General features: G+C 41.0%; 1 protein-coding gene across 1 annotated transcript in view; it reads left to right on the top strand.

Annotated features, from left to right (window-relative positions):
• CPPED1 (calcineurin like phosphoesterase domain containing 1) overlaps positions 1-22640 on the top strand; it is a 52340-nt gene that overhangs the window by 11906 nt on the left and 17794 nt on the right. Inside the window, exon 3 of the mRNA XM_069985413.1 lies at positions 16487-16909. Coding sequence (XP_069841514.1) covers positions 16487-16909 — 423 coding nt within the window. The remainder of the gene's footprint in view (positions 1-16486; positions 16910-22640) is intronic.

The raw sequence follows: 22640 nt of genomic DNA, 5'->3' as shown, positions 1-22640 counted from the left end.
GCGTCAGTCGGGCTGGTGCTTGGCAGTAGACCAACCCTGTGCGTGGGAACCAATGGTTCACAAAAAGGACCACGCCACCGGACATGCCCTCAGACTGATCGCACCAGAAACCCATTGCACTCCTGCGATCTAGCCAGGGGGAGTGTGCGGCACAGTCAGGGACATCTGTGTTGTTTACCATAGGCTCTAATGAAGCGAACAAGTTAGATTTGATTGCCAGCCAGGCAGTGAAACACGCTGCCACACACTTTCCTAGTGTATCTCAGGATTGCAGTGAGTGTCAGGAGTGGGATGCAGTGTGAGCAGTAACTTATGACAATGTCTGAGGACATGACAACAGTTTCTGAGAAATGACAGTAACACTTTAAATTTACACTATTAATTACACTTCTAATGTAATAAAGTTGTGACAGCTTCCTGAATGTTTCCTCCCTCTGTGATTTATAATTTCCCGTCAGAGGAACAGTGTAAGACATTTATACTGAAATTATGGAAAACCACTGCTCTTGTTTCAGGTGTATTTTATTTTATTTTCCTCCCAACCTTTTACCTTTCATCCAGAATATCTACATTTTTTTCTAGTTCAGCAATCTCCCCAGCTCTCTGGTTCAAGCTGTTCTTAAGCATTTTGGTGCCTTACATTTACATAGTGATTAAGCATAATATGTATAAAACCATAAAAACCCCTTTAGGTTATGACTCGAACAATATTGGCCCTCCAGGTAATGATTTTTGCTGGAGAAAAAAAATCTTATTGACCTTCTGTACAAACTAAACAGTGAAAATAATGCACAGGATTCTTCTTAAAACCCATAAGCGGTATATAAGAAACAGCTTAAGGCTATGTTCACACTACGTATCTTTCCGGCCGTAGTGCGAACCGCGAATATACGCACGTAGTTTTGAGGTTGATGCGTTCGCTTGAAAGTATACGATATACGGCCGCACAATGCACATAGGTATATAATGGAAGTCAGTGTAGACTGATCCTAACTGATGGCACACAAATGCATCAAATTTTTCCCATAAAACAGATGCATTGAGTGGACAGCAAAGACGCAGTGTGTCCCCAGCCTTAGCCAGCTGTTACAATGTCTGTCATGTTATACTACATTCCTCTCTGGGAGAGTATGTGAACAGATGTGACAATAACAGCTGATCACTGGGCGATGGTCATGCCAGACCACAGCAATAAACTAATCATTGGGTCAGGTTTTTTTTTTTCCAGATGCCGTCTTCATGCGTCAATCCTTAAAGGGTGGTTTCACCCACAGCTAAATGTGGCAGTTTTTGATTCTGCCTTTTGAGCCAAATCCAGAAAGGGATTCAAAAAGGAAAAGGAAATATAAAGGAAGTACTAAAACTTTCCCTTCCTATTGGATCCACCTCTGACTTTGGCTGAAAAACTACCACAAATAGCTGTGTGTGAAACTACTTTTAAAGGAGAACTCCTAAATAAAGTGCCCTTTAATGTTAAATAAAATAATAAAAAGAAATGTTTAAAGCGAATGTACCAGCAGGTACATAGATTTTAAATCTTTACCTCTTTTTGAGCCGTTGTTCGGTTCCCGTGCCACGGCACCCCCAGTGACTCACCTTTAGTGCTTCAGGCCGGGCCAGTGACTGGGGATAGATCGACGCTATGCTCGTGAACCAGGTCACAGCTCAAAAAAAGGACCATGGCAGCAGCATCCCTGTGCCAGTGCCATTCTATTTCTGTAAAGACCTTAAAGCTTTAACCATCTTAGTCTAAATACTGGTATAAAGTATAAGTGTGATGTATGCAGCTTGTGTGCTCCTTAAATGGAATTTGTAAAAGCCCTAATGTTTAAACAGGGTTTTTGTATTAAACATATCTTTTCAAGAATTTTAGTTTTTTTCTTTGAATTTTCCATTTTACTCTGTAATAATCCGGAAATCTTGCAGTTTTTATCTTAACCACTAGGCGTACAACTAAGCTAAGACTTCTTGTCCTAGCATTCTGCTGGAAAGTGATCTGCACAGCATTACAGCAAAAGGTGACGTCAACAAATAGCAAAAACAATCTGTTTCCTCCACGCCTTTTGTGCCATTCAAGGTACTTTTGTAGCAGGAGAAACCCAATACATGAACTACTAATAATTGGAATAAAACAGAAATCTCCAGTTCGTAGCTGACATAGGTTGTGTTGCAGGGACAGCGGTCAATGGGCCAAGTCTATTAACAGGTGTACGTCTCCTTAAAGCATCTTACACCAACATATTTCAATTATAGTGTAGGTTTTTGTATGTAATATGAGTGCTGCAGATTCACAGGTGGTCACAGGTAGAAATGCACCATCCACCCTTGCCTGCCCGGTGTAAGAAGGCTTTGGACAGATTAGAGGTTGTTCCCGAAACACAAGTGCTCTTCAGTTCTGTGAATGGACGCCCAAGGGGATGAGAAGTTGCCATTTTGAACTTCTCTGTTGACCCCACATTGAACGGGAGGGATTTATTGTTATATCTTAAGGAGTTAACTCTAACTGCAGATGATGAGCCGCTTTGGACTAGTCAGCTTAGCTGTTGGGTTGTTGGTTTTAGGGTCAGCACTTAATGCTCATGTTGACAACTTGTCTGATCTTATGTCCCATCTGTCCTGAGGCAGCCTGGTTTCGCTTCTTGTCTGGTATGAAGCTGATGAGTAGCTGTAAAGAATGAGTAAAAGACAAAATGAGAAATGAAGGATTTTTTTATGTTTTTTTTTCCATTTAAGACGCGTGAGAAGACGTACATAAGGAAGTTCACAATGGTTGTTCATTCTTCTATTATGTCTTATACTGTACATCCTCTATAGATCAGTACTATAACCCCCAGCTAGCAGCTCTACTATATAAAGTAATGTTTTTCTATTAATTCTTCCTTAAAGGGATTATCCAGGATTATAAAAACTTAATTACTTTCTTGCAAAGGCACACTTGTCCTCAGGTTGTGTGATATTACTCAATTCACTTCAATGGAACTGAGCGGCAATGCCACATACACGAGCTGAGGACAGGAGTGGTGCTGTTTCTACAAGAAAGTAGGTTTTCTAATCCTGAATAACCCTTTAAGTCTAGTCAAAAGTATCCTCTGTGAGCCGAATACAGTAACAGCACAAGTGTCTGCGCTGCCCTTCACGCTTAAAGATTTTATATGTTTGTTTATTTTTACCAGTTTCCATTTGTACCAGATATCAAAGAGAATTATGTGGATGGAAGCAGTGAGTGCTCAGTATTGCCAATATATTGTGCAGAGTGGCTGCAGGGGATGGGAAGAACAGGAAGTCTGGGGGATAAAGCTGCAGCCAATAGATGAAGAGCAGGAAGTGATGTCAAGAGGGGAGAATATTTTTTTCTTCTACAGCCCTGTAATAGTATTTTGTTCTTTACTAAAACTTACATATGGGTGGATCCCAGTGATAGAACTGAATTGTCTTGTGATTATTTTTTTTAACTTTTAATACTGACCAGGGCTGAAAAAAAAACAGTACTCACCCACCTGTTCCCCTCTGCCATTCTTATGGTTCCGGTCTGTGCAGTTCAGCATTTACTCAGCCAATCATTGACCTTAGCGGTGACCTATATTAGCCAGTGATTGGTTGAGTGGGCCTTTACTTGTCTCGAGAGTAGACATTTGAGGGAGAAGTTAGTATTGGGATAAGCAAACTTGCCAAAAGTTCAGGTTTGCACGCCTGGAGAAGGTGAAGTACTGCTTGAAAAACATGAGTACCAGGCAGTCCAGGTGCTTCATCCACCTTCTTCAGGCGAACCCAAATGTTTAACAAGTTCGCTCATCCCTAGTTAGTATATGCAGAGACGGTAGGCAACGCTGATGTAAACTTAATAAGCAGTGTTATTGCTTAGACACTAGCCTTTGTGGCTGGTCTGGTTGATAGACAAGGGCGCAAAACAGGGGCTTCCTTTTGTAAAGTCACAATTCCTGAATAGGGTTTATAAACCAGCCGTAGTCCAGAGTATTGTACATCTGATACGGCATGCTTGGAGTTACGGAGCTGATGTGCTTGGATTCGTGCCTTACAAGTAAAATGTTGATGTCTCATTTCTCGGTGTCTTCAGTTTGTGAAGATTTCACGGCTCATTAGCACACAGATCTCAGCCTGTCTTCAAGAACTTGTTTAAAAATTAAGCTCATGTTTGCCATCACCAGCGAACTAGATCTGAACTTATTGAGGTCAATATGATAATAGTAACTGGGAGATTGTGTAACCGGCATGAAGCTGATTCATCGCTAAACGCTGTACTGCTGCATAATTCTAAGACAAAGACTAGAAGCTAGATGAATTTATGTATAAGGAGCGTTCCTTAGAAAAGATGCAAACTGGCCAGGAAGAGTTACTTCCCTGTTTTTTTAGGAGTAGGAGTACATCTGTACAATAGTGGCACAGAGATTGCTTACAGTTGCATGGACTCTTCCTGCCCTAGCCTTCAGCACACACAGTCCATTCGTGTTCATGTGACCTTAGACTGTATCTACATGGATTTTTTTTTTTTTTTTGTATAAAAAAAAAAATACATGCCCGTTCTACCATCAAATCAAAGAAGTGTTATAATGCTTTGAAGGCTTGTAACGCGGGTGGGCCTTAAGATAGATGTTGCCCTGCACAGGATTTGCTCTTGGGGCCCCCTCTCGAACGCAACGCTATGAGAAACTCAGAATCAGCAGGACATGAGACCTGAATGTATAAAGGGAGTGCACACAAATCATTTGTATTGCCCACGTAAACCCCTTAAAAGGGTACCTATGATCTAATCAAACTTCTGACATGTCATAGCGACACATCAAAGATTTGTATTGGTGGGGGTCCACACGCTCAGACCCCCGCCAATCGCTAGAATGAGTTTGTTTAAATGATAGGACACACCCTGTAAGTCTTCCCACAGAGCATAGTGCCTCCTTTAGTTTTTCACACACAGTATAATGCCCTCAAAATGCCCCTACACTGTATCAAGTGTTCCAATTCATACATAGTTATCTTATACCATTGTTGCTGATAAATATTATGGGGAATACAGTGATTACACATTGCCTCCATGCTGCTACTGAGCAAAACAGAAAAATATTACCAGTCATACTACTACATAATACTGCCACATCATAACCACTACCATTAAAGACCTTATAAGAGTGCAGTTACATTCAGAGACTCACAGGAGCCATCTCTGAGAAAAGTCATTCACTACTTCTTTTTCTCTCCATCCAGCCGAGGCCATCTTGAAGTCTTCTCCTTTATTAATATATTTTATATTGTTGTCATATAAGATACATGTCATAGCATGTATAGAGATTTCAGTAGTATGTCTTATATGCCCTTGGCAGGAAAGCACCAAGTGCCATAGGCAGTACCTTGCATCTTCTGATATGTGATCGATGTGAGGTGTTGTCTTTTCAAGATCAAATTTAATTTTAGGTCCTGCCAAGATTCTCCAGGTTACGCTTACTCCACTCCCGTTGAAATTGACATGGCGGCAAACAACATGTTTAGTATAACAGAGATACAGAAATATTCATGGTAATCACAATGGCCACATCCCCTTCATTGCAGGAAACTGTTGAGAGAACCAGATAATGATAGACTATGCCAAGGCTCCACATGGTAGCTCCTGTAAATGCATATTAGTCATATTGATTTGTCTTTTTTTTTTTTTCTCCTTAAGATAGTGCTTGCATCTTGTACTGTGTGCACTCACAAACATGTAATGCTGTTGCTCTGTACATCTTGTTCTACGGCAGTGCCAAGCCTTCTTGGATAGTCAGCTGTCATTTCTTCCATAAGTGTTAACAGCATTGTTACACAGATAGAGGCTTGTTATTTTTTTTGCTCTTAAAGGCAGTGTGTCATCAGAAAATGACCAATGTTTAGATCAAATTTTTATGTGTAACATATTTTTAGAACATTTAGGGTAATTTTTTTTCTCATTTTCCATTCTACTATTTATATTATAAGAAAATCCAAAAAACTTGCAGTTTACATTCCAACCACTAAGCCTAAAACTAAGCTGAGACTTCCTGTTCTGTACACATCATTTTAAGCAGTCTTCCCCACATCTTCACAGATAGGAATACAGTTAAAAATGACATAAGTGTTTAGATAAGATATCTTTTCTCAATAGGTGATATCCAGAGCGCAGCCTCCCACAACTTCCCAATGGAGTAACCTATACACTGGTCACAGAGCATGCCTAATAAACTATCCCAATCAACATCCTTTAAAGTTGGACAGATGATTGGCTAAAAGCAATCACATCTGTTATCTTGAGGGGCAAGTGATGGTCCAATATACTACCCCTTACCCTGTTGGTGGCTAATAATTGACACAGGCCGAGGCCTATATCACAGATTAAAGGGGTTATCCAGCGAAAATCTTTTTCTTTCAAATCGACTGGTTTCAGAAAGTTACTGGATTTCAGCTGTGACAGGTGCTGCCATAGTGCTTCATTATTGCAGTATAATGCACGCGCATCTATGGTCGTTTCACGTGTAGCTAGGTTTTGCCCAGACGCTTCCTATGTCACTCAACTTTTTGGGGATGTTGCAAAGCTGACCATTCCTATGTGCTTTACATTCATTCTAGCTTTCATTTATATTATGTATTGTGTTATGGCAGCAATTTAAGATATTTCTCGGTTGTGAGAAATTTTAATATTTAAATTTTATGAAATTTTAAACTGAATCCAGATTGTGTGGAGTAACCCAAGAAGAGTGAGCCTAAACATCTGTAGCTCAATAATGCATGACGTCTTTATGGCACTGTGTAAGATTCTCTCTTCGGAATGGAAAGTCTTCTGCATTATTTAAGCCGGATCATAAGGCGTATTGCAGGGGCTATTGTAGGGAGTGAGCACATTAGTCGGGCACAATATGATAATCTCATGACAATGACTGTAGAAATAACCTACATTTATGTGGAATACATAATGTCCCCATTATCTATTTAGTGGCATATTGAGGACTGCACACATTAGCACATACTGTATACATAAAATGCTTGGCAAATCATCTAGTATGGGGATTTCTAATGCTGCTTAGATTTAAAGCTTTACCATCACTGGAAATTCTAAGCAGTGCCATTTACTTGTTAGAATGGAAGTGATTGCAGCCTTAGAGGATTAGTATTACAGGAGCTCCATGTCTCTGGTAGGTACCCCAACTCTGTGTAATGGGTGGGCTATTCTCAATTATTCACTGCTTAGCTCACCATCCTAAGGAAACTACTGACTGGTTAGTGTGACTAGGTGAGTTACCCGAGGCTTCATCTGTCGCTTGCCTGAACACATTGAACCAGTCCATCTCCACTGGCTGTCTTGTCAGCAGGCTCTAAATAATAAAACACCTATTTATAAAAAATTGCCACACTACTACAAATGTTATTAAACTAGTAATCTTTATTATTTAAAAAAATATATTTAAACAAAGAAGGAGAAGCAGCAATAAGAAGTGGCATTAGGATTTAAGATCATGATTATAGGCAACTGATGTGTAAACAATTTACATAAGAATAAATGCAAGTAATAATCAGTTGCAAACAAACAATTTGCATGTGAAATGGAATATACAGATCCTTATGGGGCCGATGCTACATACTGTACATGCAAACGCTATCTAAATTATCATTACCCGTTATGGATCCCAATAGCCATAGTTTGTTTATGGCTACCTGTATCCATAAAAATGTCAATGGCTGTGGACTGAAGCCATCTACGTGAGAGCAGTTAATGCTTCCCGACTCTGGCTTATATAGAGTGGAGGACCCCCACTAACATGCATATTGTGACTGGCAGTGTGTGTGAGCCTGCTATGCTACCAACCAGATTGGCTTTGGGCCATGCTCTGGAGCAGGGTCTAAGGCTCCTATTAAGCAAAGCAATTATTCGTTTCCACCTATAAACTATTGCAAACAAGCGCTTTTGGGGACGACCAGAAATCATTTAGCATAATACACGAACGATGGTTGTTATTTACAATCCCAATTACGATTCCTTTGAATACTCTAGTATACAAACGATCATAATTACAAACAAACCATACACCGAAAGATTTGCGAACTGTTAATGATCTTATGGTCAGCTCAAAAGATACGATCAGCGACAAAGGAACAAATTTTCTTTACTCGTTTGATCGTTGCCTGCATACACATGGAAAAATTATCTCTTAAATTCGAAAGATAAAACAATTTTTCGCACAATAACCTTTCCATGTGTTAGGGTCTTCTGGGTTTTCATCCTTTCTCCTGCTCCTGGATGCAGAGGCTGGTCTGACCACTCTTTGTAAGCAAGTACGTACTTTTGCGACCAGATAGTACCATTGTGTGGCCCAGAAGATCAGGCAGGTAAGTGTAGTCATCAGGCTGGTTTGTATGTGCGAGAGTCAGGATGGTACCCAGGGAGGAGGCAGAGGGATAGCCCAAAACCAGCAGATGGTCCCGGCAGGTGACACAGGTTCAGGTCAGCAATCTGGCTGGGAAGTAGGATAGAGAATACAGTACAGAAAAGGTAAAGCAGATACAGGGTCCGAGGAGCATGCAGAGGTCAGGGTGCACAGCACAATTTCACATTATGTAAACCATTATTAATTAACCCCTTTTAGAATTTGTGAGGTTTTCATGTTTTTAATTTGACTACATTTATCCATTTGACTCATTTTCAGCTTTAGCACTTAAACCCCTTACACTTGAATTCCTCTTATATCTCAGCATATTGAGGGGCAGTACATAGATCTTTATTACCCATGACTAATGCACACGATGGAAATAAATACACGGAAGGACAGGTTTGGCTTATTCATTGATAGTCTAAACTTATACATCAGAATGAATCAGACTCTCCTTACATACATTCATAGGCAGCTGCCCTGATTCCGCAGCATTATCTTACTGTTACAGGATTAAACATTCATGGAGCCGGTCAGTAAAGTGCATGTATGTCACATCTCCAGCCATGGAAGTAAGCAGAAGTGTAGTAAATTACCTCCTTAAAGCCATCTTATAGCCTTGGCCCTAATAAGCTTAAATACACCAAGGAAATCCTATTATGTGTCATAAAGGCTCGTTTGGTGTCTCTTGTTTTGCACTGTCTAGAATTGCTTGTGTTGTCCATCGTGAAATAGAGATGATGGAAAATAAGGTAGCTGGCCACAAGTCAGGTAACCAGATGAATAAATTACTCCTTAGACCAGATGCCGGTTATTTTATTTTATTATTCACAGCTTTATATTCACATATTTGTGTCATTTAACCTGTCATTGCAGTTGTTATGTATGTACAGCAGCCTTAAAGTGAATGTACCATCAGTACATTTGCTTTAAGTTTTACACATGAATAGAATGGTAGCGGTGCGGGTATGCCGGTACTATTGACCCCTGTGTGCCCATCAGAACTTGACAGACCCTATGCTGGGACAGTATATTCAGAAGCACTTGCCTATAAATCACGTGACCCTTGGCTCCTGCATTACTCTAATATGAATATGAGCACTATACGTTTTGTCTTCCTACATAGACATGAACTACCAAAAAGTCAACTTAAAGGACAACTCCGGCCAAAACTATTTTTTAATATGTTATTACTTATGGAAAGTTAGGCAAATTTCAAATGTACATTAATTATGGGAAATGCACATATAGGGCTATTTACCCTAATTTAGTAGATCAGGGAGACTTCAGATTCTCTAAAAAAAAAAGTGACGTTATGAAGCGGGGATGTAATTACAATGGAGTGTCCAGCAGGGGCAGGAGTACCATTGACTTCTATATGTAGTGCGCCCCTGCTGGACACTCCATTGGAATTACAATGGATGTGTATGTAAATGTAATATACAGTGTTTTTGATTGAATACATTTATGAAATACTTTGGGGAGCAAGTGTCCTTGCTCCCCAAAGTATTCTATAAATGTAATCAATCAGTACATTTGGGTACTGTAAGCCCGCCAAACTGCCGCCGCTCTGGACTACAGTGAACTACTACTCCCATCACCATAGCATGAGCAGGTGATGGGAGGTGTAGTAGCTTTGTTATCGCTATGATATCGCCGCCGATGCTGCCAGGCGCCGCTCATCACTGCAGCCACCACCCCCCTCCGCTCCCCCTCCTGCTTCTTCCGGGATCCGGCAACTTTACACTATCTGATGGCTGACTCCCTGCCCAGCCGCCGCTCTCCAAAGTCCTTGCTCCCCAAAGTATTCAATAAATGTAATCAATCAGTACATTTGGATACTGCCGCCGCTCTGGACTACACTGAACTACTACTCCCATCACCTGCTCATAGCATGAGCAGGTGATGGGAGGTGTAGTAGCTTTATCGCTATGATATCGCAGCTGCTGATGCTGCCGGGCGCCGCTCATCACTGCAGCCATCAACCCCCTCCGCTCCCCCTCCTGCTTCTTCGGGGATCCGGCAACTTTACACTATCTGATGGCTGACTCCCTGCCCAGCCGCTGCTCTCCAATCACGCCGCTCTCCAATCACACCGCTCCCGGTGCTTCCTGGTGTCCCCGGCCGGCACGTGTGATTGGAGAGCGGCGGCTGGGCAGGGAGTCAGCCATCAGATAGTGTAAAGTTGCCGGATCCCGGAAGAAGCAGGAGGGGGAGTGGAGGGGGGTGGTGGCTGCAGTGATGAGCGGCGCCTGGCAGCATCGGCGGCGGCAATATCATAGCGATAACAAAGCTACTACACCTCCCATCACCTGCTCATGCTATGGTGATGGGAGTAGTAGTTCACTGTAGTCCAGAGCGGCGGCGGTTTGGCGGGTTTACAGTACCCAAATGTACTGATTGATTACATTTATAGAATACTTTGGGGAGCAAGGACACTTGCTCCCCAAAGTATTTCATAAATGTATTCCTTCAAAAACACTGTATATTACATTTACATACACATCCTTTGTAATTCCAATGGAGTGTCCAGCAGGGGCGCACTCTATATAGAAGTCAATGGTACTCATTGACTTCTATATATAGTGCGCCCCTGCTGGACACTTCATTGTAATTACACCCCCGGTTCGTGACGTCACGGTATTTCAGAGAATCTGAAATCTCCCTGATCTACTAAATTAAGGGAAATAGCCCTATGTGCATTTCCCATAATTAATGTACATTAGAAATCTGTCTAACTTTCTGTAAGTAGTAACATATTAAAAAATAGTTTTGGACGGACTTCTCCTTTAATAAAAAAATTCAGCCTTTCTATGACAGTTCAAGTTCCATTTTCTTCATACAGTATTCACTCTCTGTATAATCTAATTTACATGGAGTTCTAATTTTGTATGTTCTTATATATCTACCATGCACAGCTATAATGGGAGCTTATATTACCCCCAACGTCTCTTTGATAGTTACTGATACATTTTATAATAAAAGAAGTATTGATGGAATTACCCTTTATGCCATTCCCCGATACTTTATTGCTGGCTTGTGGACACAACAATGTTGTTTGCCTAGTGATCAGCGATTACTGATAACTCTCCAATCTCTACGGTATTTCGAGTGGTTCTTTATCATATTGGCCACAAGTCCTCTTTCTGCTTGACTTCCTGCAGCTTGTTGAAAACATGCCTGTTCTCAAAGGGGCTTTAACATTATCTGCTAAACCAAATGCTCACATCCCTTTCTTGGCTTATGCCGTCTTTCAATTTATTGCATGAATAGGTTGCATGATGGGTCAGTAGTGAAGAATTCCTTGGGTAGGCATAACGCACAGATAGTAAACTTTGAACTGATGTGTAGTGTTACTCCAGGTCTTTTCTTATATAGCATAACATGTCATCTCTCCATATAATATGTGTAGTCGACTAAGATAATACTCAATTACTGCTGAATCATTGACCATCAATGATATTTAAGGCAGCAGTTTTAGAAAATGTTCAGCGAGCAGCTGTAAGAGTGGAGGCTCCTGCCCATGCAGTCCTTATTATCCAAAGGCAATTGGAGATTGTAGGCATGCTTCATAATAGCATTGCTGATGGTCCGTTGCTTTTCCATTTTTTAATATTTGTCCATGGCTGTAGTTGAAGATTTGAGTATTTCAGTGAGAGAAGAGTCCAACAAACCAATTTCCTTCCAAATTAACAAATCCTGGCTTCATACAACTGAGCATGGCCACTTATCTTTCATATTTTGTTGAAAAAAAATTAGCTGTTCCCACAGCAATATATAGACAAAGGGAATCTTCATTTTATTACTGTCGCAGCTCCATTCAGTCTCTGTGGTGCCACCGGAAAAAGCCAAGTGGTGTACTTGACTGTGTCCAGCATTCACCAACCTGCGGCTTAATTCGTAACAAAGGAGCCGGGTTGCCAATAGGTGGGTTCCTATGGGGTCACAGAGGTTGGACCCCTCGCAATCTTATATTTGTCCCCTATTTTGTGGGTGGGTGACAAATATTTATAAATTGCCGAACCCCTTTAATAGCTGCTTGTTCTTACTTCAGCATGAACCATTGTTACCCCCTGCTTTCTTTATATTAAAGGTAAACTTTCATTGGCACATATAGAATGCAGCAACATGTTGTGGATCATATCATATAATTCTGCATGACCACAGTCCCCCAAATAGTCGTTTAGGCAGGTACCTGGGTGAAGTAGTCACTGTGTCTTGGTCTGCAATAATGCCTGCAGACACTGGCTGGCAATATTGCCATCTTACCCAAATCTTTTGCCTACCTGAGAGAATATAAAAATTCGCAAAACAACAAAAAGTGCCCAGCTGGGCACACAGCAGTTGGGCCTGATGCCCCCTAAAGTCTCACCCTCCAATTGCTATCCGTTCAGGTAAAGGGGTTGGGATAAAATGTATAGCTTAGGGAGGCTGTCTCTGTTAAGGGAATGTGCTGCCTATGCCTAGGCAGAGTAGTCACTCTTAAACGGGCAGCCCCGCCCTAGAACCTATCCAATCCTGTTGTACCTTAACCCTTAGGGGACACAGCCAGTTTTTATATAAGGCCATAGCGCCTGCATTTTTCCACCTAGAGACCCAAATGAGCCCTTATTTTTTGCGCAACTAATTGTACTTTGCTATGGCAGATGTAATTTTTGCCTAAAATGTGCCGGGAAACCAGAAAAAAATTATATGTGTGGTGAAATTGAAAAAAAAAATGTTTTTTTTTTATTTGGGGGGGGGGGGGGGTTGTTTTTACTATGTTCGCCCTGGGGTAAAACTGACTCGTTATATATGTTCCTTAAGTTGTTACGATTACAACAATATGTAACATGTATAACTTTTATTTGATTTGATGGCTTGTAAAAAATTAAAACCTTTTAAAGAAAATATACGTTCCTTAAAATCGCTCCATTCCCAGGCTTATAGCGCTTTTATCCTTTGGTCTATGGGGCTGTGTCAGGTGTCATTTTTTGCGCCATGATGTGTTCTTTCTATCGGTACCTTGATTGCACATATACGACTTTTTGATCGCTTTTTATTACAATTATTCTGGATTTGATGCGACCAAAAATGCGCAATTTTGCACTTTGGGATTTTTTTGCGCTGACGCCGTTTACCGTGCGAGATCAGGAATGTGATTAATTAATAGTTCGGGCGATTACGCACGCGGCGATAGCAAACATGTTTGTTTATTAATTTATTTATTTATTTTTATTTATAAAATGGGGAAAGGGGGGTGATTCAGACTTTTATTAGGGGAGGGGATTTTGTGTTATTAAAAATACTTTTTTCTTTTACTTTACACATATACTAGAAGCCCCCCTGGGGGACTTCTAGTATATGCACTCTGATCTCTCATAGAGATCCATGCAGTATAGTTATACTGCATGAATCCATGAGATCGGTGTTCTATTACTTTTGGCTGCTGCAGCCAAAAGCAATAGAATGCCGAGCCGGGATCAGCGCCATTACGGAGCAGACCCCGGCCCGGTATGGATGCAGGGATCGCCCCCCCGCAATCGCGCCGCAGGGGGGCGATCCCCCCACTAGACCACCAGGGATGCATATCAGTAAGTATTTAGAAGCAGCTGTCAACTTTGACAGCTGCTTCTAAGTACTTAATTAGCGGGCACGGCGATCGGACCGTGCCCGCTAATAGCCGCGAGCCCGGGCTACACGCGGCACCCGGGATCGCGGCAGTTCAGAGGGGGGTCGCCGCGCGACCCCCCTCTGAACTCCCATAGCGGCACGAGGACGTTCAATAACGTCCTGGTGCAGCTATGGGTTAATATCCAGACAGGTATGACCACTAGGTGTTATACACCTGTTGGATGAGCAAGGCAGTGGGACTAATAACAGCTAGAGTCTAAGGGCTGTACTACACAGCCTGATCACCAATTTAAACGAGTGCGTTTATTGAGCCTATTACACTGCTTGACTATCGTGCAGCAAGGGCTGTATGTATAACGTTAGCGATGTCCTGCAGCTCTTGCCTTTAGTGTAAAATAATAAAGTATATACATACCTCTCCATGCTTCCTGGTGCTTCTGCCTGCTCCCCCGGTCTTTCTGGATTCTGCCCGTAGCTTCCGTAAGTACTGCATGGCCAGTCTCTGAAGTGACAGCCCATTCACGGGCGGACCTGTCCTCTCTTGGTCAGTGATTGGCTGAGCAGCCTGTCACTGGCTCTGACGTTCCACGGGCAGCAGCGGGCGGAAACACCGAGGAGCGTGTACAGGTATGTATAAACTTTTATTTTTTCCTTTACACATTCACCAGTTGTTGGCCGTGCATCACTATTACACGTAGCAGTGCACAGTCGGCAGGTGATGATTTTTTGGCAGGACCCGGAGACGCGATCAGCTGATGATCGGCCTAATTCATCAAATTATCAATCGGTGTACTAGGGCCCTAATCCTGGAAAGGAATATATGCAGCCTTATAGATGCTTATGCCATAAAATGAGGTAAAACAGATGGGCAAATGTGACTACAATGCTATCCTGGACATAAACCAGATGCCACGCTATTAACCAATAAGGCGGTATACATCAGCAAATAGTATTTCAGTTTATTAAATACTTAGCCATCCCTATGCAGCTTTTCAGCCCTATATGGGTCTCCTTAGGGGATAGATGCAGCCATATCCCCTGGTTCCAGGTACCAGTTTTGTAAATGTCACTATACACCATCTACAGATTTTCCACAGTAGAACGGCAGATCCACAGCATTTTCTCAGGTAAGTCCACTGTGGAAATTCAGCACCAAATCTTGCAGATTTTGGTGTGGTCAGGGGGTGAAAGTTACACTTTAAAATATGGATGTTGCCACAGATCCAGATCTAGAGAAGGCATACAGCATCTTGTAAAAAAGGAAAAAGTATTATAAAGTAGCAGTGATGTATTGCCAGTGAAGTATAGTTTTTATCCATCTCCTCATAGAATGTAGACGTCTAAAGTTTCTTCAAACTTTTCCCCCTATCATCCCTAGTTAATATAGAAGTGTTAAGTGATAGTGGGAGTGATAAATGAAGCAATACTTTTTTGAGGAGCATGAGTGGATTCTGTGGCGAGGATCTGCTGAAATGAAGCATGGAGGTTATTTTCACAGTGCAAGGTGAACCAATAATCTGCACATACAGGCGGCTAAATGGACACTTGTGTATTTCCAAACGTAGAAAAATGCTTCAAGAATGCTGGTTTAATAACACATAAACTTGAGGCATAGCACGGCAGGAAAAATAAGACCCAAGATTTCAGAGCAATTTTCCTGGTAACAATGGCATTTCTTTTCTTATCGAGTAAAATGAATTATTCTTGGAAATTTCCTTTGTTTTTCCTTTTATTTGTTTTTGTTCCATTTTCTCATTGTCTTGCAATATATTTCTTTCTGCACCTAAATAGCTTATAGTTTGGAGCAATATAAAGTCTTCTTAAAAGAAAAAAAAAACCTTTATGCTGAAAAACACTACATTTTAATACATTTGAGATACGTTTTGGAAGAACTTTTTTTTTTTAGAAAAATCAGGCAAATGGTAAAATAACCGTGAAAACAACCAGCACCTTACTAGCAATGGTGTGTACCGCTAAAGTAGTGCTGCATCCCTCACCTTCTGTCTGGAAAATGAGGAGGCCGCAATGCTGGAGTAGTACTTCCAAATTTAACCTGCACTTTGATGCTTCCAGTCACCCAATTGCAGGGATGAGCAAATTTACAGTAGGAACGAAGCAAAGTGCTTCGTTCCGATCTGTATTATGCTCATTGGGCTGTGGGGCTTTGAAGTCTGTTCCGCTCCATGCTGCTTCTCTCAGGATGCTGGAAAAAAGATTGATCCAGTCCTGGGAAACTGGGAGAAGATTCCCAGGACAGGATCCATCTTTTCCCAGCACCTGGGGAAGAACGGCATGGAAGGGAAACACAGCAAAGCCAAGTTGATTTAGCCTGGCACCGCTGCATCCCAGCACCCCCACCCCCGCCGACAGGTGGAACACTCCTTTAATTACATTTTTCTGAGGTTGACCCAGTCGGGAATGTTTGATTGCGATTGTATCAGTTACTTCCTGTCACATGTGAGACTATTTCTTGTTTATTTTCTCAGGAATTGAATGGAAAGAAGCTCAAGAACGTGATCTGAAAACTTCTCTTTGCAAGATCAACCCTGACATCCCAATGGTGTTTGTCAGCGGAAACCATGACATAGGCAACTCTCCAACCCCTGAGACTATACAGACCTTCTGCAACAACTGGGGTGATGACTACTTCTCCTTCTGGGTCGGTGGAGTTTTCTTTCTTGTCTTAAATACACAGTTGTTCTTTGACGCATCGAAATGCCCAGAACAGAAGGAAAACCAAGACCGGTGGCTCGCTGAACAGCTGGCCATAGCCAAACAGCGACAGTGCCAGCAAGTCATCGTTTTTCAGCACATCCCTGTGTTCCTCCACAATCCTGACGAAGATAATGATTATTTCAACCTAGAAAAATCCCTTCGACAAGAGCTATTAGAGATGTTTCATAAAGCAGGTACTGTGCTTTATTATAGATAAATAATTCATGTTGATGTGTCCTAGTCTGCTTTGTTGTAGAAGAAATACTAGATTCTCATATCCCCAGTATGTTTTGTGTGAGATTTACAGAAACATATTACTGGTATCTGATCTGCCCTCCAATGCGGAGAAACACGTTTTGCCTGAAGAGTTTTGATGTGGCCTTAATCCCTATTTATTGAATCTGCCAAAAGGCATAATATATTACTACTTCTGAGATAGGGCTTGAGATTTTCAGTTGCAGTAGCTTCTAGTAAAAAAAAAAGTCACTTTAATGTGTCTTTCCTTATGTTTTAATATAAAATGCACAAACTGGATGTGAAACTTTTCATACAATTCATATAGCTTGTAGGATATGTGTTTCTATATTGATCACATTGGGCAAATGATCAATAAGTGCAATTTTATTAATAGTATTATTAGAACTTAAAATGAATAATGCCCATAAAAGCGTACACTGTTCTGATCTTGTATTGGGTCATAGAGCTATTGTACTCTACAACTAATAACGTAAGGGCATTTCACTAGAATATGCTTAATATTATGATTGATAGGGGTCTGACCTTGAGACCCACACAGATTATTCTAAGATATACCATCGCTTACTGATCTTTGAGGGTCTGACTGCAGGGTGATTCCTACTGATCGTAAAAATTAAAAAAGCATTTTTTTTCTAGTTTTTAACCAGCACTACTGCTCTTTTTATTTTTAACATTATAAAAAAAATTAAAACACCATCATTTGAAAAAACTTTGCATAAATGATAAGTATATCTTAGTAGAGAAAAAAAGGAGCTCAATAAAAAGATAAATTACTTGTTGCCCTTACAAGTCTATGTAGAGGGGAGGGGCTAAGTTGGGAGGGGTGGACACTTAGAGAGCAGAGGTAGACTGAAAAGAGATTACAGAAGTATGAGATCTCACCCTAGGACTTGACTCGCAACTTATCTCTTCACTACTACTCCATAATGCCCTCCATGCTGCTGCTGCTTCTGCTTCTTAGGGTGCGTATCTTGACCTAAGCTAGTTGGAAACCCTCTTCTGTGAGTGTGCAGTGTATAGGAGACATAATAGCAGTCTCCACCTTTTTCCACCTAGTTTATGGACAGTTAAAATTTAAAGAAGAGACCTGCAGAGAAGAAATCTGATTCATAATGCCATTTACAAGTTATATGATGTCCAGAAATACTGCTACTCCTCTTGTAAACAAACATCAACCTATCCAGAAAGGTTACCAGTAACGACAAATAAACGTTAGTTTACTTCTATGGCTGTGGTCACACATTTTTTTTACAAAATCGGGAGTGGAACCAAAAGGAAGAAATTATAATGGAAAGATTATAGCCGCTTTCCCCTCACCTCTGGATTTCTTTTTACTGTATTACTCTTGGTAGATTTTAATTTGGTCTCTAAAAATTTACAGAGAGTAATTCAGATAATGTTCATCTGATCCTTTTCTTATCTGTGGCTGTAGCAGACATATGGGAGAAACAAAGTGGCATCATTTATATCAGATGTCAGGTACCTACATTGATTCCATGTGTCTAGCGTGTTTGCGCTGGCAAGAGCCGTCTCTGTCCTTCTCCTTTCCTCTTGTTAGTTAAAGCAAGCAGCTTCCTGACAGGAAAAGTCTACTTTTTGCTAAGCACCTTTGATACGCTGACTGTCTTGATCTGAGCGGTTGGCAGGTTTTTAAGCCATCACACCTGTCAGAGCATTTTTACGGAGAACAAATGACACCTCCTTGGATCTTCATAGTGTTTTTATTATAGACCAAGATGGACAAGTTTTACAAGCTCTCCTGTAAGTGCATGTGTTCAAGCAGCAGATATACAAGAGGTACAGTCTGATTCTAGCTTACGGCTAGTTTCTTACAAACACAGAAACACAATGTTCTGCACTTTTGCGAGATATGAAGAATTGGCTTATTTTATCAGAGGTAACAGAGTTAGGCCTTATTTACAAGTTCGGTAATCTGCAGATCCGTATTCGAAATGACAAGGATGCAAAACAATGCTGAAAAAATGGACATTTCTTAGTGTGAACCTAGATTTTTTTTTCGGATCCTCTCATAGAAATCAAATGGATTCGCTATTTTTTACGGATTGTAACCTATTTGGCATCCGTATTTCCGTAAGAGTTATAAAAAAACACGATTCACAGAAATACGGATGCACTACATATGCCCATTCCGTAATTTTTAGCAGATTGTAAGGGTGGATAGCAGGAGGACTCTACGGACTGGAAAAAAAATACTGAACGTGTGCATAAAGCCTTATTTGACCCGCTTCCCCACCATTGCCATTGGCCGGAGCACCTGGTCCCCGCCATGGTCCACTACTAGGTCTACTGACAGCGGCTGATCTCTCTGTTGTTAATCTTCATTAGCCGCTAAGCTGACATTTCCTGTGCACATGGAATGACATTGGAACTAGTAAAGATGGGGGACTAGATGCTTGCAAAAGCGGTAGCAGTGGGGGAGCAGGCTATGTAAGTATGCCCTTATATTATTTTTCATGCCTAGGCTACATATTGAATAACCTTTTCTTTTTCTGGACAACCCCTTGAAGTAATCACAGTTAGGCAAGATTCACACGAACCAGATCTGTAGCTGATTTCACGCTGCAAATTCGCAGCGAAATCTGCTGTGGATTGCCCTTCAGGAAGTATGGGAATAGTTTGGACTTTGACAACCAAGGCTTGCAGAGTTCTAGTACATTAGAGTACTAAATTAGCCCAATGCATCCCTATTAGAACTCTCTTATATTTTTCATGTTATGCATCATTTTCATACTCTTTATTTGCATGGCTTTATTGAGCCCAAACTTCTACATTGTTGACACTGTCTGTTTATAACATTCAGTGCACTCCGTAGCTGCATTACAGTCTATGAAAGGTACTGAAACATGTGGAAGTATACTTGTGAGACCAGACTACACTATTCGCTTGCATTGTGCATTAGGATACACATAAAGCCTATTGTTTTTAATAAGAATATGTCCCATACTTTACACTGAACCATGGCATCCATTTTCCACAGTAAATTTGAAATACTTGCCAATTATTCCATGCTGGTTCTACAGAGAAAACATGCTGGAAAACCAGAACATGGTTTAACCCCATGCGATTGAATTGGATAGAGTGAAATAAACCAACAGAAATCTGAATGTGTACCTGGGATTTTACAGCATGTTTTTCTGATGGAAAATGAATGCTAGCATGCAATATGTTGCAGTTAGAAAGGGCTGGTATGAACTTTATTCTTACTGTAGGTAAGTGATGACAATATGTAACAGTATATTTAGTCAACTTGAAGGGAATCTGTCAGGCCTACCTAAGATGCTAATATTGTTCTATAACTGGCAGTCCCCTAGTGAGCATGGTGCCTTTTGGTAATTTGTCCATGCAGTGGATTATGCACAATGCTACTGTAGAGAAATGTCAAAGAGGAGTTGTTTGTGCCAAACTTTGGCACGCCTCACCACACCTTTCTCCTCCCTCTTCTTCATGAATAATCAGCGCTGCACGGCCTTTTGCTTGCTTAGCTGTCAGACAGTGTCTCTGATTGCAGATCAGTCCTCTGTAGGCAATTTATGTCTAAGAGAAACACTCCAGGTATAGTTAAATCTCTGAACCAAATTTTTTTTATTCTGAATAACATGTAAAGCAATGGAAACAAACATTTAGAAACATCTGAATATGTCCTATTACAGGTTACTGTACAGTATAGCAATCAGCATGTGGAATATAATGTATGGTAAGTGCATAAACCTGAAAAAACACCAGCAGTTTGTAGATACAGGATGGAGCTGCAGATCCCCATAATGCAGTAGTGTAGTACAACAGGCTAGAATAGAGAAGCAGCACTGCTGTTAGAGGTCTGTGTGGTCACATGACAGCAATGGGGAAGGGGTGTGTGTTCAGCCTGGACCAATCAGAAAGTGAGAATCACCGAGCTGTGCAGGAGGACAGAGACAAGGGGAGACTTCCAGGGTCAGAGTACAGTGCTGTAGACTACGCTATGTAGGTCATGTCCCTCCCCCACTCCTCCTCCCACCCAGTACAGAGAGCTCTTAAACCAAAGCAATGCTCTTAAACCAAATTACAATTTTGAAAAAACTGTGAGCTCTTTTTGCAAAATTCTCTCAATTCAAGTTACTCTTAAACCAAGTTACCGATGTACTTGGGATGCTTTCTTTTATTTCAGTAATGCAGTGTGTTATATTACAGGCAGCATGATGACATGTAGGGTATTAATTGACCCTTTAGTCACGGAGAGGCATCTCTCTTTGTCAAGGTATCAAATCTTTCAAGATGGCTGCCTCTCCTGTAAATGGTTGTCTGGCACCAAAATAATATAAACACCTACATTAAAGACATATATTCACTAGATTTAAGTGCAACTTGAGCATGCCCAAGTCCAATCATTCAGCATTTGAATACCGGTGGAAGAATTTAAATGTAGCCCTAGGGATTCCTGAATGCATCCAACTTCGTCAGCCAGCAGTGTTTATATGCTGAGCAATCTGACTCAATCATGCTCATTAACACCTCAGAACTAGGGTCCTGGGGTGGCTGCCATGTGACCTGTTCAAGAGATAACAGAGCTTAGGTTCAAAAGAAAATATCATTTATCAAAGCAAACCACATCATGACTAATATTTGGAGTAACCCAGCTAGGTTCTTATGATTGGAGAAAATAGCTTGTATACATACATCAAAATCAGGGCTATAGACCCACAGGAACCATATGATATTAGCGATTGACCGACAGCATGAACCGAACAGAGTTTGATCTCAAATGGTTAATTAGGATATGCCCAGATGATTGCAGGTTATCTCTAGGAGGTCCCTATGCCAAAAACTGGTTATTTTTCTGGGGTTTGTCCATAAAAAGAGGAGTGTCCTTTATTACCATGTGACCGGCCTCCTCTTGGTGATATCACCAGCCAGGAAATTGGAGAAAAATTAGCCTTATAATCCCAGGACAAGTATAAACCTTTGTCAGTCTTTGGGGGATCCATATTTCACTTGCACCCATATTTTTCTGCATGCACGCGAAACAGCTGCTACCTGTAAACCTGCATCCAGCGTCCTCGCCTGCTCAGCGATACTGTGAGTTTATGCTGCACTTTGTTAAATAAAGCATCACTTCTAAAGATCTGGTGAGTACCCTCCGCTATTTCTATCGGAAGTGTCGTAGCAACTCTTTGCTATTAGAAATGGTTGCTCCACCTATGTAATTTGAAGCTTACTCTGCCATTCATACAGGAGACTATCTGACTGCTGAGAGTGAGGGGAGTGGTGCTGTGTCTCGTGTACCTCATCTGACTATTATTTTTATTTTATTGCACTGCGCTATAGTGTATTAAATAAAAAAAAATTAAGTTGCTTCCTTGTAGTCTTATAGAACTTATGTTTCTAACAGGAACGTTACCTGTATATAGGGAGACTAGTTGGTGCTAAGTCTCCATTGAGATATCAAATGTTTGAGAACTTTTCTATGGAAAAAGAAAGTCATGACCTAGTAAAACTTTTCTGTCACGTCTCAAGTTTAAAAAAAAAAAAGTTGAAGCAGACCTACAGACTCGGAGATATGTGCCCATTTATGACCATCCTTAGGAAAGAAAAAAAGACTAGATTGAAGTTGGGACTTAGAAAGCTACAGTAAATCAAGGTTTCTTTGTATTCTCCATATTACTGCAGGTT

The sequence above is a fragment of the Dendropsophus ebraccatus genome, chromosome 9 (genome assembly GCF_027789765.1).
Source record: "Dendropsophus ebraccatus isolate aDenEbr1 chromosome 9, aDenEbr1.pat, whole genome shotgun sequence".
NCBI classification, from domain to species: Eukaryota; Metazoa; Chordata; class Amphibia; order Anura; family Hylidae; genus Dendropsophus; species Dendropsophus ebraccatus.
The sequence above is the reverse complement of the archived record's forward strand: the minus strand, read 5'-3'. Positions and strand labels throughout refer to the sequence as shown.